This window comes from Macrosteles quadrilineatus, unplaced genomic scaffold (genome assembly GCF_028750875.1).
Source record: "Macrosteles quadrilineatus isolate MER2022 unplaced genomic scaffold, UCM_ALF_1.0 Scaffold_2__2_contigs__length_208266976, whole genome shotgun sequence".
Classification (NCBI taxonomy): Eukaryota; Metazoa; Arthropoda; class Insecta; order Hemiptera; family Cicadellidae; genus Macrosteles; species Macrosteles quadrilineatus.
Window position 1 is genome coordinate 9,018,735 of NW_026542595.1, and position 18,358 is coordinate 9,037,092.

Consider the following 18,358-nt stretch of genomic DNA (forward strand, 5'->3'; position numbering starts at 1 on the left):
CAGTTGAAACACAACAGTGATCATAAAAATGTGTCCCTGAGACTTTGCTGCAAAACATTATTTTCCCTACAATGGCTATATTACGATAACCTCGTCCAACTAAATCAAAGTTAAATTCAATATTACATTGTAAAACTATATGTATTTTGATTTTATGAGATTTTGGTTTCAAACAATGCTATCAGAACATGAACATTTATAGGAAAACCAGGAAAATTACAACAAAAACTAAGTTTTATTTCATGTTTACTACAAATACCGGGATTTATTTTTGTTATATATTTTCTTATTGTCTTATTATTCAAAATTAGCCTAATTAATAAAATAGTGACAACATTACAGTTAAAATTTGAACAAAAGGTAATGGAATTGAAAGGCAAACTAAAAGTCTTACGAAATACAAATTATTGGCCTAGCACTAAAAGGGTTAAACCATATTATTTGATAACAAGCCGAATTCAGTCTTCTAATTAAATTTTCAATGCTTTTGTTCCAATTTAAATTTGAATCTACGTACAAACCCAGAAATTTTGTATCATCGTGAACAGCTAAATTTTGGTCTTTAAACTCTTTTGCCTGAGCATTACAAAACTTTACCAGTTGGGTTTTATCTTGATTAATTTTTAGACCGTTAATGTTGAACCACTGTTCCAGTTCCAATAGGGCTTGTTTTACTTTGAGCGGTAATTCTGAATCATTTTTTACATTTGACAACTGCAGTTGTATCGTCGGCATATAAGATTAGGTTGTTAGAGATATTTTTAGGCAAGTCATTTATATACAAAATAAAGAGTAAAGGTCCAAGAATCGAGCCTTGAGGAACACCAACTTTAATCTTTTTCCATTCTGATATAGATTTTTCATTATTTTTAAAAATTATTGTTTTTTGGAAACGGTTTGTTAAGTATGGAGTCAACTGTAATACATATTTTGTTTTTAAGTTAAAAATATTTAGCTTTTTCAAAAGGATATCATAGGTGACACAGTCAAATGCCTTGGATGGGTCACAAAACACTCCCATTGTGCTCTGTGACCCATCCATAGCCCATGAAACCTCACTAATAAAATCTGATAAAGCTTTCATTGTGCTTAAACCCTTCCTAAACCAATTTATTCACTAGCCAAAATATTATTATTTTAAAGAAAACTTGAGATTTGTTTGGATACTAGTTTTATAATTGTCCGGAATTTGTCTCTCACCCTTCTTGAAGAGAGGTTTTAGCTCTGCTTATTTTAAATGATTGCGAAAAATGTTTGTTTGAAAAGATTGATTTATAATTATAGATAAAGGTTCAGCTATCAAATTTGAGAAATTTTTTATCATATTGATAGGAATACTGTTTTACCCATACAGCTGACTTTTTACTTTTGAGATATTTCATATTATTAATAACTTCTTCTATACTCTTACAAAACTGAATTCAAATGGGTTAGGTTGGTTAAATTTATAGGTTAAATTGGAATTTTCTTCATAATTATTAAGCCCATAATATAATGCTTTAATATACTAAATTATTAGTTTTTTTTAAGACTGCACTAGAAAATAAAAATAAATGAATTTGAATACAGTTTTAGCTCTCAGCCTATGAACAACTGTGTAATGTAGTAGCCCTACTGCATTGGGCCTAAATTATTAAGCGCATTAGCGCATTAAAATAAAAACATTTTATATCTGGTTTCCATCCACAATTTTACTTATAATTCAGATAACTCTAACCAACACGTAGGGTCCCACTTAGAATTTTAAAAATAGCTAATTAGAAAGAGTCTAGGAGGCTTGTAGGCCGCCCACACAGAGAAGACACTGAAAATACTCAAAATGTAAACTCAGTCTACACTTTATGGACAAAATATTTTTGTTTGTGTTCTGTGTGTATACATAACAGCCCAGCCTCTTTACAAGGCAAACTAGCTACTATCAACAAATCACAATCCTGAACCTCGAATAAAAATAGTTTCCAATTAATTTGATTTAGTTGATTACTTATTAGGTAGTTTTTGGTTATTAAAAAATAATTAATATTGTACAGTTGAGGCACTATTAAGTAACCAAATTCAATAATATGATGACTTCATGGATTTAAATAGGCCACACAGATGGAAATGTTATCTTACCATTCTAAATCAAATAACAAAATAATTAGAATTCTCAATTTGTTACAGTTTCAAATAACTTTTAAGTTTTAAGATCAACAAGTTAAATGTCATATGTTGTTGTTGGATTTCAGGAGAGTAAGGAAGCTGGCCTTTCTCCTGAATGGATAACGGAAAAGGATTGTTTGAGTATTGATTCCTCCAAGAATGTGGTGTTTATCCTTCAAGAGTTTATTAAAGACTCAGAAACTTTTAAAAATCTACGATCATCTAAGAGTTTGTAAGTAGATTATAATGGAGATTCTTTGTAAAGTGTACCATTAATACCATTTCATGCAGTGATTTTTCTCTGCTCAGTAATTACTCGATAGTGAAAATCTTTATACTTACTTACTTGATCATTGATCCTTGTCGCCTTTGTCGATAACCTACAGTGTGGGATAGATTAAACGTCAAATTAGGCCTATATATAAAAAATACCCCCTCCTCAGCAAACCTGCACACTAAGGAAATGTCTATTTATCTGATTAGATTTTCAAATAAATCTTTCCTTAATAATGATGAGAGATTTATTCCCTATATGAACATTCTGGCTATGTAACATTTTGGCTTAACGAGTACTTAGGTTTCCTGCTACAGGGAGGGCTAATAAAGTGTGGTTTTGAGTAAAATGTCCATAGCTTAGTACAAAATAAATAATTAGGCAAAATAAAATAAATAAAGTTTGGTTAAAATTTCAGGGTGGCTAGTGACCTGAAAAACCTGGAAAACCTGGAAATGTCAGGGAATATTAAATATCTGGAAAAGTTAGGGAATTTTGTCATAAGTCAGGGAAAATTGTAAAAGGTTTAAAATAATTTTAATAATATTGTTAGGAAAGATCGATCTGGTGAGAGTACGTGTGCCGTGTGGGTAAAAACTAAGAAATATGTCTATACAAATAAATTTTGTGTTTTTGTACAAATTAAATTTTGTTATAAACGGCATATCATCTTATCAAATTCAGTTTAATTTTATTAAGGTAAGTTGCAAAGTTTGGATATAAGCTAGCCTGTATCTATAGATTTTATGTATGTTTTTTATATAAACAAACATAAGATATTCTTGAGATAAAGGTTAGTCCTTTTGAACAATTAGTTAGTATTAAAATTGTAATTTTGAATTTGTCGATCAGGGAAATTTAAAAAAAAAATCATGGAATTGTCAGGGAAAAGTCAGGGAATTTTTCAATTTGATTTCACTAGCCACCCTGAATTTATCTCTTGACACGTCGAGTGTGAGGGGCGGGAATTCTTGTCCTGCCGTTCCGGCACCACTGTTGTGGGCGGGAATTATTATCCTCCTTTCATTACAACAACCTTGCTTCAGTGTGAGCTCAGCCTCACACGGGGACCGTTGTTTCTGATTGCCGCTTATTATGCCAGATTTATACTTCAATCCTGAATCATTTGTTTTCATATGTGACTATTTTATCGGTGGAAGGGATCGTCTCAAATTCAGTACTTGTAGTGTGGTGTGCTGGCTAGGATTTAGTGAATGAAATGAATAATGATAATAATTACTGCAGTGAAGCATTGTTGAAGGAATCTAACTTCAAAATTGTGCTTGACACCTTTTGCGATATTTTTTGATGGTGTATCCACATTTTTTGTCCCTGCTTTTTCCCTCCATTTGGCATTACTGAGAGTCTGCTGTTCAGTGCTGCTATCTGGTACATGTTATAATATGCCTCTCCTATTGGATAAAACTAAATTTAAACATTTTCGCGCACTCATGCTCGCAGTTAATTGGCTGCTCCCACCACCAGCTGCGGTCAGCCATTGCACGACCGCAACGAAGGTGTAAAAAAAATCAAAATAAAAAATCACTTTATTAAACATGAAATGTACAGGAATACTTATAATCATTGTTAAGAATAGTATTCCCCCGAATGGACTACAAGTCCGTTTTGAGGGAAGAGCTCTTAACATCAGGAAACATGCATTGTCCATTGTCTATAGGCCTAGGTCAAACACAGGTGCACAGTTTATAAATATTGTTACGTCTAACTCTTAAATATCTATCTCTTGGATATCAGGAGTTCTTAAAAAATACGTACACTTAAATATTATTTTACAAATAGACAACCAAATAATAGCTGGCTACAGGAAATTGATAATGTATCAATTGTATAATCAAATGTATAATCTATGTATATTACTATACCATCGTTCTGATTCAAGTTGTTGTAGCTTCTAAATATGTTATCGCCCTGAATAGCCAACAAATCACTATCATCATTTAACCAAGCTTCATTCAGATTAATACAATGAAATGTGTTTTTATACCCTGAAGTGTTAATAGTAGGTCATCTATGTTTTTATTTTAGCTCCTGATATTTTGGTGTAAAACTCTAAACTTACAAGCAATGTAAAAGAGTTTACTTATCATCCATAAGAATAACATGGGAATTTTAAATTTACAATATTTTTTTCTCTGTAACCAATAACCGTACAAATACACTTCAAGATAGCCTATACAATTATTTGCTTTTATAACCTCTTCAAAATGATTTTGAGAGAAATTGGGAAATTCTATGTTTTGAGGATCAAAAATAAGAAAACCCAATTTTCAATCTATAAAACCCCGTTCCCATAGTCCGATCATGCTTGTTCGCAAACTCATTCGAATGGATGTAAGTTTACACGTTTGTACCGAATTTCATTCATATCGGATAGTTTTTCCTCGGGATATAATATTCATGGACACATATAAATATAACTAGCCGCCACCCCCGTGCTTTGCAACGTGAAGGGAACGAGAATAAAAAAATAATAATAATTATGAGTTAAAGAGAATAATTATGTTCTATAGATCTGCTCTATGAAAAGTTATTAACTCATAAATAAAAGCCCACAATTTTGATAAAGCACCAACAAAATCATGTTCAAACACGTGGCTTATATCAATTTGGCAGTTCTAATTTTAAGTGTATAAGCATTACATAGAAACTTTGCAAGCCAGCAGGGCAGAAATACTAGTAGTAGAAGAAGAATCATCAAGCCGACTAAAAGATTTACATTTTCTTAATTCGATTGATGATATTGAGCTGTCTTTTTTGTCTTAGAAGTTGTTTACTGTTTTGTTGTTTGTATTTTTAAGAGTTGTAAACAAATTTTTATTTAATTTATCATGTCACTTAAATTTGTTGATGTTTTAATTATTGTATATATATTGTCAACTTATACATGTAAAGGTGGTAATGTATCAAATCATAGGTATACCACCACCAGATAACCGATAGCCTAACTTAGTTAGCAATTTCATTCTGGGCAGTCTCAATGTTAACAATGTATGTCTCTAGCGTCACTTAATAAAGTTTTGTTTGTGCAGTTACAAAATGTGAGTTTAATTACAATGAAATACATTATAGTCAACCTTCAAGTATACATCAATTCCTACAATAATTAAATTCATTTATAGACTAATTAAGTAGTTAAGTAGTAAGTAGTTGTTGTTTTAAAATGAACAAAACAAAGCTTTATTTTGTTAGTGGATCTACCTCTTAATGGTGCTTCTGAATTGTATACCTCATTTTTGTAACTAATACAACTTCATATTTCCTAATTGTTTTAGCTCTGAATTTGTATTGATTCATATAAACATACTTCATATTCCAAAAATTTAGTTCTGAAACAAACGTGACACATTTGTTGCAACAAAATTGTGTACTATCAAGAGACATTCTGCTGAATTAGTTAACAGGAACACTAAATGCTAACCATGTTGCCATTTTAAAAAACGAGATAAGCCATATTGTATGAAAGGGGAAAAACGTGTAGTAGGCCTATAATCCAAACAAAAAATGTTACTTAGCCTCTATTTATAGTTTTGAGCATTTAGTGGATTCATGAGACCTTTATACCTATTGTAGTGAACTATGTCAGCAGGGTATGTGGACCAATGTGCTTGCGGAGCTGTTTGGCAGAAAACAAACCTATCCCCATGAGCAAGAGCCCAGTGTTTACTGCTGCCATGACTGACTTAGTGGTAACAGCAAGTCAGGTGCCCCCTGAAGTCAAAGTAAGTCATGCATTTAGTGTGTAAATCGTTTATTAGTTTTTATAAGATTAACGTATATAGTAACAAGTTTGTGTATTTACTGTTTTGGTAATTTAAAAAAAGTATAGAAGTTCTGTTTGTTCTTGTTCGCTAGACACCATGAAAACAAAATCACTTAAGGCCCCTGAAAACTACGTAAGATGATAAGATGGGACCCAACTGAATATGGTTAGTTGACCAAGATTTAGGGAGTCCAGGGCTGAGGGCCAGTTGCCTAAAAACTTTTACGAGGGTCATTTTACAGCCTGAGGCTTGGTGGTGCGAGTGCCAGTCAGGTATCAGTGACCAGTTTCACAGTGCGGCGGGTATGGGGGTGGAAAGATCGACCAGGAGGTGGGGTGGCATGATGAGCCAAACTTGTTTGAGTGATAAAATGAAACTGTTATAACCTAACCAAACTTGCTGATAGTGAACAAATTGAATAAAGGTTTACTAATCTATTCAATATTTTCAATTGATATTTGGTTGCCCAGTTAAGAAACTGTACCCGGTCTCCGTTATATCCTGCCCACTACATTCCCTTCCACTAATACCCCTCCTCTTATCACTCTTAATCAATCTAACGCTCTGGGGAGTCAAATGGCACTCGGGCCTACCTAACGGTTTCGACAGTTTATGACCCCCCACGGCAAAAAAAAGGATGGCACTCGCTCCGCTTCCCATGTTAGGTTAACTAAATCAATTACCGGTATTATATTAACTTAGGTGTACAATTTTTTAACAATTTACCAAATTCAGATGTTTCAGATGTTGCCACAGATACCAGTTCATAATACATTATATGATTGGTTACAGCTGAATCCATTTTATACGCTGGATGAATTTTATTTTTTTAAATAGAGTTATCAGGTTTAGCCTAATTTTAGATTTTAATAATTACTTGATTTGCTGTTATGTGTAGCTCAATTAAATGTTACAAATTTATCCATGTAAATCATAAATTGTGTGACGATGTCTATTTCAAATTTAGTCATTTTGCTGAGTGTCAAATTAATGTCATATTTTGTCTTATTCGCTATATCATGGATTTCGTTAAAACAAAGTTTGTAATATTAAGTTAGTTAGATATGTAAAGGTAAAATATGCAAAGTTCATTAAGTATATGTGATAAATAAATAAATAAATGCCCAGGGTTTACAATTATAAACACATGAACCTTTTATTGATCAAAATTTACAAATAGGGTTATTATTAATTGTATGATGAAACTATCTATTATCTCAGGGTACTAGGGGTATCATGCCGGCACAAAGCAGACTTATGTGATTTTGATATGCATATGCCTAGTTGCACTCGGCAACTCAGTCGGCATCCAGCCGTGACAACGGGAGCATTCTCGCGCTGCCCGTTTTTTCACAATTTGAACTGAAGATGAGCGCTGCGATTAAAAATACCGCCAGTTTAGAGGTGCGGTCAGTGACACATTTTTTGTTGGAAAACACATAAAACCGAAACTTCTCCTCATCATGTCACGGACTTTGTTGTTTGAAATTGTTACACAACAAAAGCGAAAGATCCGTTATCGGGAATCGGCAGATTTTGCGAAACTTTTCATCAACATTAGCGACTATTTCCATCAGTCAAAATGCTCGGGCGTCCGCCCTTCGCTTCATCATGACTCATGTGCGTCAGATCGGTCATTTTTAATCTGAATGCACCTTTTTCTCAGAACTTTTAATCATTACGTTGTTTCTTTAAACTTCATACACTTGGCGATAAATGTCTATCGATTTTAAGTTTACTGCCAACACAAAACGTATCACTGACCGCACCTCTTAACTGGCGGTATTTTTAATCGCAGCGCTCATCTTAAGTTGAAATTGTGAAAAAACGGGCAGCGCGAGAATGCTCCCATTTTCATGGCTGGACGCCGACTGAGTTGCCGAGTGCGCAGGCACCAAAATGTACGAGATCGGTGCGCGCCTAGCGGCATCAGAACGAAACATTCTTTACTTACTGGATAGCCCTCGTACAAATTTTAGCTTTTTAATAATAAAGGACAATGTTTGAGGTGAATATGAAATATGGAAAATTTACAATAGGTGAAATCTTTGCTCTTTTACTGTATGGAAAACATATGATAATTCAGGGATATTAATTTAGTAGGATGCCTAGGTGTTCAGATAGATAACACATGGTTTATAAACAAATTATATACAAATTGAAAAGTATACAAAGAAGATAATTTTGGAACATCTCTGATATACGTTGTGTCTAATGGAGAGTTCTAGAGGTGTTATGTCATGGAATTTGTTATATTGAAGTTTGTTACACCGAGGTTAGCATGTTGTAATAAGTTTTATCAAATAATAAGATTCCAACGTACTACATAATCTCCGTCCGTAGAACACACTGCTAGTATTGCATAATTGCACTTGCTTCCCTTGTGTCATTTATATTTAATGAGCCAGGAGTTCAATTTACATTTTAAATGTTTTTTAGGCTGAAATCAAAGAAAAGGTGAGCTTTATGGGAGGAATCTACATCAGCAACCTGTCTGACTCCGTGACCCACCTTGTAACCAATGCAGTACGATCAGCCAAGTATGAGGTAAATCTGGGGCTTTAACTATCATCTAGGCTTAAGATTCACAGATTCGGGATGCAAATTTAAATTTCAAATTTTCTATTAAATTTTAATAAAAAATAAAGATATTTTGTACTTTTTCCAATTAGCTTAGTTTCTATTTGATTTATTTTACTGGACCCTTTGAACTTGTTGTAATTTAGCTACTTATTTATTTCAACAGTTATGAAAATGGGAAAGAATGTCTTGATAAAAAAATTGTCTTCTTTCTTGCAGTTGAGGCAATTCCCAAGCTGTCAATAAGGATATGAAAATGAAATAATATAAATAAACACAATCTTTTTTCCATATTTTATTATCAAGTAATATTATAAACACAGATAGAAGTTAAAACAAAAAAAAAACTCTGTTAATTATTCATTTTTGGCCCGACCCGACAAGGCCCGAACCAAAAAAGTCTGACCCGTAGACCCCTAACATAAACATCTCGAGACTTTTAAACTTGAAATAACAAGATTAAATCCACTTATGTATTCCTTCTCTTATAACTTGATCCGTACTTTGTAGTTTGAATAGATTATTATTTCTTATTTTAACACAGTTTTGCAAGTTATAACGTTGTATTATCAGGTGGCTGCTGAGAAGGGTCTCCCCATCATGAAGGTTGATTGGGTGGATTATGTGTGGCGAGAGTCTCAGAGTCGCAACATCAAAGCCACTGACCCTGAGATAATGGCCAAGTACAAGTGTCCAGTGTTCTTCAACATGTTCATAGCCTGCTCAAACCTTCCAAAGAAAGAAAAAGAGAAAATTAAGGATCTCGTAACAAAACACGGTAACTTGCTCTTATCTTATAGCTTTTATAGCAAGGCTTCATATTTTTTTCATAAACTTAATTTTGTATAGTGTTAAATATAGTGTTATTTTATTTAACTATTAAACATTTTGTTGTATATATTTTCATTGCAATGAAAAGAAATATTACTAATATTTTATATGTATGACTAGTACTGGTCTGCTACAGCTGTGTTGTATATTGTTACAGGTGGCACGTTCACACCATCCATGCGGCAGTATGAGACTACTCTACTGGTGGTAGAGGAGCCACAAGGTGTAAAGTACCAACATGCCAGATCCTGGGACCTGCCTTGTGTACGGCCGTCCTACATCTACGAGAGTGTAACCAAGGGATACGCTGTGGCCAGCAAGCAGCACCTCGTGGAGCCTAGCGTGCAGTGTTCGACCCCCACAAAGGAGGATGACATTGCCAGTATGTCTAGTGGCTATTTGTCATTGAACTATAAAATATATTATCTTGTTACTGAATTTCCTATGTAGGTAATAAGTTATTTATGTAGGTAAGACCTGGGACCGTTTTCATTTTTCTTTTGATGTCTCCAGAGCCCAAAACAATGCAGTTCATACACGTATATATATTAGGGACTGGGTCGACTCTCAATTCCACCGATTCATGGCTTTGGAATTGGAAACTAGAATCGACAACTATAAGTTGATTCCAATAACGATACCCGACACCTCTGCAAACTGTGCTGTGGCCGTGTAGATATCATTATTGACTCCCGTGGTCATAAAAACGTCATCATCGTGGTAAAATCATGATCATCTTCTGGTGCCGTGTAGACATCATCATCGTATTCTGCGATCGCGGCAAACTCACAAAAATCTCCCCCGTTCCTGTGGACATAATTTACTCTCATGGAAACGTTGTCGTAGTCCACGATCGCTGCAAAATCATGAACATCTCCCGCGAGCGTGTAGACATCATCATCATCATCCTCTTTCACGGTTGGAGAAACTTGATCTCCCGCGATCGCAGCAAAATCATGACAATCTTCCGCAGTCCTGTTGACACTATACAATGTATTTTTATCAGGGGTCTGCGGTGCACCGAAAAAGTTGGTATGGTACTGTACAAGCTTAATTACCCCGTCATCGGTTCGGTACAGCATTTTACACGGTACAGATTGGTTCAGTACAGCATTTTACATGGTACAGATTCGGTTCGGTGCCAATTATAATAATAAATTACTTTCAGTTTACTATAGGTTGCTACTATCATAGTCAACTGCAGTTGGTTCCGAACACATAAAAGTCTTATCAGATGTTTGATCTTCATAATTTGTTACTAGGGTGATGATGCAATTAAAAACCCATTAGCAGTCCCAAATCCATTAACATTTTATCACGACAATAATTGTTGCATTCAAGTACTACCAAGAAATGTTGAGTTTTATTACTTTTATTCCTTTACGACTTTCCCCAATTCTATTTAACATAAAAATAATAGTTTTATGATGACTGTTAAATTTTATCTCTAACTCAGTCAGTATTTTCGTGAATATTCAATTTGCCGCTGGCCATTGCCTACTGCCATAAAACTGTTTATGGCTACATATTAAACTTGTAACTAATCTACAGTCTTATTTTATAAGCTAAAATATTTTATCTTTCTATTGATGAAACCAATAGATCCAACAGTACAAGAAGTAGAAAACACAATCAAGGAATTAAAAAACAATAAAGCTCCAGGAGAGGATTCAGTATCATCAGAATTGATTAAGGCAGGAGGGGCAAGACAAGCGAAGGAGATTCACAAATTGATTCTGGATATTTGGGAAAAAGAAGTGATTCCAAACGAATGGAAGGAAGCGATAGTCATTCCTATTCATAAGAAAGGTGACAAAAAAGAGTGCAACAACTACAGAGGTATTTCTCTCCTCAACTGCACCTACAAAATACTATCAAAGATTTTACAAAAAAGATTGGAGGAGTATACATCAAATATAATAGGTGAACATCAAGCAGGCTTCACAAGAGGTAGATCAACTACCGATCAAATATTCATACTGAAGGAGGCAATTGCCAAATACTATGAATTCAATAAAACCTTTCTCTGCCTTTTTATCGATTTCTCCAAAGCATATGACTCGATTAGTAGAAGACGACTCTGGAAGATTATGGAAAAGTATGGAATACCCAAAAAATTAATAAACTTATCAAAATCAAGCATATCAGAATCTAGGTGTAAGGTTAAGATAAATGGCGAAATCTCAGAAAAGTTTGATGTAAGCACAGGCGTAAGACAGGGGGATGGTTTGTCCCCATTGCTATTTAATTTAGCTTTAGAAGAAGCACTACAAGAAGTAAGACAAACAGAAGCTGGAATTACAATAGGGACCAAAATAAACGTCCTTGCATTTGCAGATCATGTTGCAATTATAGCGGAGAGTAAAGAAGAGTTGAAAATGCTGGTCACAAAACTCCTAAACCATACAAAGAAAGTTGGTTTAAGAATAAATGAAGGGAAAACAAAAATAATGGAGTGTGGGAGAGCAACCCAAATAAACAATGACAACAATATAGAAATAGAAGGGTACAACTTTAAAAAAGTAAACAACTTCACTTATTTGGGAGTAATGCTGACGAATAATAATGAAGAAGATATGGAAATACAACAAAGAATAAATGCAGCACACAGAAGTCTATCAGCATCCCACAAACTATTAAGCTCTCGAATACTATCACACAAAACAAAACTCCGTATATATAAAACCATTATAAGACCAGTTCTGTTATACGGCTCAGAAAATTGGGTGTTAAGTAAAAAAACAGAAAAACGTTTGATAGTAGTTGAGAACAAAATATTGAGAAAAATATATGGTCCAACCTTTGAAGATGGAGAGTGGAGGATAAAACACAATGCAGAGTTGAGGCAATTATATATGGACCCAGACATAGTGGCCGAGGTGAGAGGTAGGAGAATGAGATGGGCTGGCCATCTACTAAGGAAAGAGGACGACTCCTTAGTCAAGAACGTCTTTTTGAACAATCCGGAGGGCAGAAGACCACCAGGAAAGCCCAAGTTGAGATGGCGAGACCAGGTTAGAAAAGACCTAAGAAGACTGGGAAGAAGGGAAGATGAGGCAATGGATAGAAAAATCTGGAGGCAGTGTGTTGGCGAGGCAAAGTACCACCTTGGGTACCAAGAGCCACGGCAGTAAGTAAGTAAGTATTGATGAAACCACAAGCGTAGTTGTTGTTGTTTGCATAATTTTTTTTTCTTTATGCAAGCCTACTCGGTCTCAAATTATGTCATTGCATGTTCTGTATCTTGTTCTTATATTGTTGGATGTGGCTGTTAAGGTTTAAATGTTTTTTTGTTTCTTGTATTTTTTATTGTGTTGAAGGTACTTTATGCAAGTTAAATCTTATGAACTATAATTATGATAGTGATTTTGCTACCCTCATTGTAACCTAATCAATTTATATAGGCCCTCCTAAATAATTAGGTCTAGGCCTGGGTCTTTTGATTCTTTGCAAGAGCTTTAAAATATACTAAGATGGATTGAGCCTGAGATAAACTAACGATTGATATGTGCAGGTGTTAACTTTGTAAATGAAAAGACAATAATCTTACACTGTGATAATCCAAATTTTACTTTCAAAATAAAACTTTGAAATAGTTGTATCCATCTTATAATTAGTTTTGAAGTTTATAAAAAAAGATGCTCTTTGCCATTACTTCATCAAAACCTCCAGTTCTTCATTGTCGTCTGCTGTGAACAGGTGGCAACTACACTGTCTTCGTACTGAATGCTTTTATATGTTTTAAAAAATTTTAAAAACAATTAGACATTGTGTTGGTTAGAAATGATTTACCAGTTGTGTGAAATTATCTTGTCAATAAATATTTCAAACATGTTTATTCTTAAAAACTCGTATCCTAATTTTTAGGGATGGACGGGATTGAATTTTTAGTTCGGGACGGGACGGGACGGGATTTTTATTTCCTTCCCGATTTTCGGGACGGGACGGGACGGGACAGGATTTTTTTCTGTGCATAAAAAGAAAGTACTGTATTGCAGTTACCAAAAAAAGACATACGAAATCAATTTTTACCATTTGTGGCACTGATCTATAAAAACCAAAAAATGGGTAACAATTTACAGGTACCTATAGTAACTTGTGACTCGCGGGTCACGGGGTGATCGTCTGTACGACTCACGGTCACGGCGAGATCGTCGTCATGACTCGCGATCACGGCGCGATCGTCGGTATGACTCGCGGTCACGGCATGATCGTCGGTATGACTCGCGAACACGGCTCGATCGTCAGCATGACTCCGCGGTCACGGCGCGATCGTCGTCATGACTCGCGGTGACTCGCGGTCACGGCGCGATCGTCGTCATGACTCGTGGTCACGGCGCGATCGTCGGTATGACTCGCGGTCACAGCGCGATCGTCGGTATGACTCGCGGTCACGGCGCGATCGTCGGTATGACTCCGCGGTCACGGGGTTATCGTCGGTATGACTCGCGGTCACGGCGCGATCGTCGGTATGACTCGCGATCACGGCTCGATCGTCAGCATGACTCCGCGGTCACGGCACGATCGTCGTCATGACTCGCGGTCACGGCATGATCGTCGGTATGACTTGCGGTCACGGCGCGATCGTCGGTATGACTCGCGATCACGGCTCGATCGTCAGGATGACTCCGCGGTCACGGCGCGATCGTCGGTATGACTCGCGGTCACGGCGCGATCGTCGGTATGACTCGCGGTCACGGCGCGATCGTCGGTATGACTCGCGGTCACGGCTCGATCGTCAGCATGACTCCGCGGTCACGGCGCGATCGTCGTCATGACTCGCGGTCACGGCATGATCGTCGGTATGACTTGCGGTCACGGCGCGATCGTCGGTATGACTCGCGATCACGGCTCGATCGTCAGCATGACTCCGCGGTCACGGCGCGATCGTCGTCATGACTCGCGGTCACGGCGCGATCGTCGGTATGACTTCGTCTCCTGCGTTCGCGGACCTATCGCTCGCAATAACGGCGTTATCGGCACTCGCGAAGCGGAAAAATCGCCGACGATCGGACTAAATCCCGTCCCGAAAAATTCCCGAGTCAAATGTAATCCCGTCCCGATAATCGGGAATATTTTTTTCCCGAAAAATTCCCGAAATTTCGGGACCCGTCCATCCCTACTAATTTTATAACCAATTTATTATGGCTATTTAAAGTATTTTAGAGTAAAATAGGTAAAGCCTATGATTTTTCTTGACACAATCCTCGTAGAAGTAAAAGGTTTTGTTTTAATAATGTGTGGTACAGTAATTGTTGTTAGAAAACCATGAATGTAGGATATACTATCCATTTTCATAGTAATGTCAATGTAAAATTAAAAATAATGGTTTAAATACTGTTCTGAAAAGAAAACCGCAAAAATACGGGTAGCCAGGTACCGTACCGATTTTGTACCGAGAACCGAGGTACAAAATATTGTACCGTACCGAAAATTTAAATTTTCTGTACCGCAGACCCCTAATTTTTACTGAGCAGAGCAAAGTGAAGCTCTTAATACTAATACTACACTCCTGCTTTTGTTTTACAAATACTCTTCAAATTCAAGAAAAATTTATGGATAATTTATTTCTTCCTTAGGAACAGGTTTTGGACGAACGGCTGAAGCGATCTGCACAAAATTTAGCACAGTCATAGTAACCAGCCATGGGAAGGTATAAATCTGAAATGGTACAAATCTGACCACACGGCTTTTCCCTACGTGCATTTAAACTTTTAGAAATTTAACATGGGCCTTATGGGTTAACAATTTACGTGAACCCGGCGTATCATTGACCTGGAATACTGCAAATAGACATTTCATTTAAGTGAACCAGATGTAAGCCTACCATGCACATTAGATACTGCAAATAGACATCTTATTTATGTGAACAAAATGTATCATTGACATTGGACATTTAATTTATGAGAACTAGATGAAACATAGATTTTGGTTTTTGCTAGTAGACAATTCATTTACGTTAACCAGACTCCCAGACTTCTTATAATTGACTTTGGATACTGTAAGTATATATCTCATTTAAGAAAAACAGATGTAGCCTAGCATTGACTTTAGCAAAGTATTGGATTAATATGCATGCTCCACTCAATATTGCAAGCAGACAACTGCATTTTACACCTAGTGTACACGAGATGAATAAAGTCGTTTTGAATTTAATTGACTCCTGCGATCACGGAAACATCATCATCGTTGTCCGCGATCGCGTCAAAATCATGTACATCTCCTGCGACAATGTAGATGTCATCGTCTCACGCGGTCACGTAAAAATCATGAACAACTCCGGTTGCGGTAAAGGTATCGTCGTCTTCCACGATCGCAGCAAAATCATGACAATCTTCCGCACCCGTGTAGACATCATCATTGACTCTCATGTTGACTATCATGCTCATGGTCACGGAAACGTCATCATCGTCGTTCGGGAAAATCATGAACATTTCCCGTGGCCGTGTAAACATTGTCTTCGTCCGCAATCGCAGCAAAGTTATGAACATCTTCTGTGGCAGTGTAGACATCATCATTGTCTTCTGCGGTCACGGCAGAATCATGAACATCTCCGGATCACGAAAACTATTTGTGGAAAACATGTTCACAGCAATGGCGGTAATTTTCCGATCTCAAAGTGACGGATATTGGTATTGGAATCAACTTTTGAGGATCAATTCTTGATACTGATACCAACTACCAAGTATCGGTGGTATCGAGAATCAACAAATCCCTTATAATTAATTATATAGCCTATTAGTTTATCTTTTTAAAGTACTACCCTTTTGAAATGTTACTTTATTGAGGGTCTGGACAATGCTTTGAGCAACATGTTTGTTTCAGATTTTACTTACAACTCTGATCCATCAATAAGTGTGATAAACTTTGACACCAACAAAACTCACATAGATGAAACTCAAATGTCAAACATGACACAAGTGAGTTCCCTGCAAAGACAGCCTCTACGGCCATCAGGTGTGGTAACTATTTTTACTTAATGTCTTTAACGAACATGTAACAACACTAGGAAGGAGCCTATACATCTTAAAATTCAAACATAACTTTTCTTAAAGTGGGATTTGGTTTGAGTATCAACTCAGAAGGTTTTGAATTAAACTCTGGGTCAAGAAATTCTTGTATATCATATAATGCTTTACTTACTTACTCATACTCCTGTGGCCATGTAAACCCAAGGTGGTTTTAAGCCTCGCCAACGATCCATTTTTCCCTGTCTTCAGTCAATTCTTCTCTTGCTCCCAATTTTCTTACCTCTTTCAAGACTTGGTCTCTCCAACGCAGTCTTGGCCTTCCTCTGGGTCTTCTACCATTTGGTCTACCTGTTTAATTAAACTAGACTCTTCCCTTCTTAAAACGTGGCCTAGCCACCTCAATCGTTTACTCTTTATTAAAGCAATTAGGTCTGGCTCATGATATAAGTCTCTCAGTTCACTATTTTTTCTTATCCTCCACACTCCTGCTTCATGAATAGGTCCGTATATTTTCCTTAATACTTTGTTTTCAAAAGTAATTAGCTTTCTTTCTTAATACTTTGTTAAAGCCCAGATTTCACAGCCATATAGTATTATTGGTTGATGTATTGTCTTGTAAATCCTTATTTTAGTTTTCTTACTCAATAGTTTGCTGCTTAATACCTTATTCAGGCCCCAGTGGCACCTTTCCGCAGATCTTATTCTACTAATAATTTCATTATCTTCTCTACTATTTCTGACTACAGTTACTCCTAAGTATTTAAATTATACAGGGTGTTTTTTTAGCGAATTTCCCTATAGGGAAGTAGCTATTACCGTAGGTCTCATGGTAAGACCTAAGCCCGGGACCGATTTACTTTTTCATTTTGATGTCCCCAGAGGCCAAAAACACCATTCGTTCAAATTTTTATATATCTATATATATATATATATATATATATATATATGTGTGTGTGTCCATCCGCACGATAACTTGAGTAATTTTTGTCCGATTTTGATGAAATTTGGTTTGAAGGTGTAAGGCGGGATAAACTTGAATGAGTTCGCGAACCAGCATGATCGGACTATGGGAACGGGGGTTTATGGGGGGTTTTACGGGGTAAAAATAGGTTTTTCCCATTTTTGACTCTAAAAACACCAAATTTCTAAATTTCTTTTCAAACCATTTTGTAGAGCTTAAAAAAACAAATAATTTAGTATATTGAAGCGTTATTATGCGCCTAATTGTTACGGAGAAAATTCAAAAAAATTGTAATTTTAAAATTCCCATGTTATTCTTATGGAGCAGAAGTCAACTGTTGTAGTTTGCTTGTTTATGAAAATATTTTAATCAAATTTGGAAAATACATTAACTTCTTACTAAACCACAGTACCTTTTAACATTTTACATAAAAAAACTTGTTTACCCTCCCTGTTGCAGCAAACCAAAGTACTCATTAAACTAATTCTGTTTAAATAGGGAATAAATGTGATATTTTTAAGGAGACATTTTAGTTTAAATCAAATCAGGCAAATGGAAATTCGCTAAGTCTGCAGGTTTGCTGCGGCGGGGGTATTTTTAAACTTGCATCTTTATTTATGTAAAAACCGCAATAGATAGAAATATGCAGTTTGCGGAAATCATCTATTGACGTAAGGGGCCCAATTGTTTTGAATTCAACGTTACATTCACATTCCCCTCCTTTCCCCCCTGCCCCCAACTTATTTTTTTAAATAGCAAGGTACTCCTTGTGATATATCAAATGAAAGAGCATGAAAAAAGAAAATGTTTAGTGAAC

At 36.0% G+C, this 18,358-nt stretch overlaps 1 protein-coding gene across 5 annotated transcripts in view; it reads left to right on the forward strand.

Annotated features, from left to right (window-relative positions):
• Nucleotides 1-18,358, forward strand: part of LOC128988015 (DNA topoisomerase 2-binding protein 1-like) — a 172,123-nt gene that overhangs the window by 24,933 nt on the left and 128,832 nt on the right. For 4 of the 5 annotated variants that reach the window (XM_054409186.1, XM_054409183.1, XM_054409182.1 and 1 more), the window contains 6 exons: nt 2,229-2,374; nt 6,021-6,156; nt 8,638-8,745; nt 9,352-9,556; nt 9,767-9,991; nt 16,435-16,566. In XM_054409186.1, the coding sequence (XP_054265161.1) occupies nt 2,229-2,374; nt 6,021-6,156; nt 8,638-8,745; nt 9,352-9,556; nt 9,767-9,991; nt 16,435-16,566 (952 nt within the window). The remainder of the gene's footprint in view (nt 1-2,228; nt 2,375-6,020; nt 6,157-8,637; nt 8,746-9,351; nt 9,557-9,766; nt 9,992-16,434; nt 16,567-18,358) is intronic. The other variant, XM_054409185.1, reaches the window with a different exon arrangement.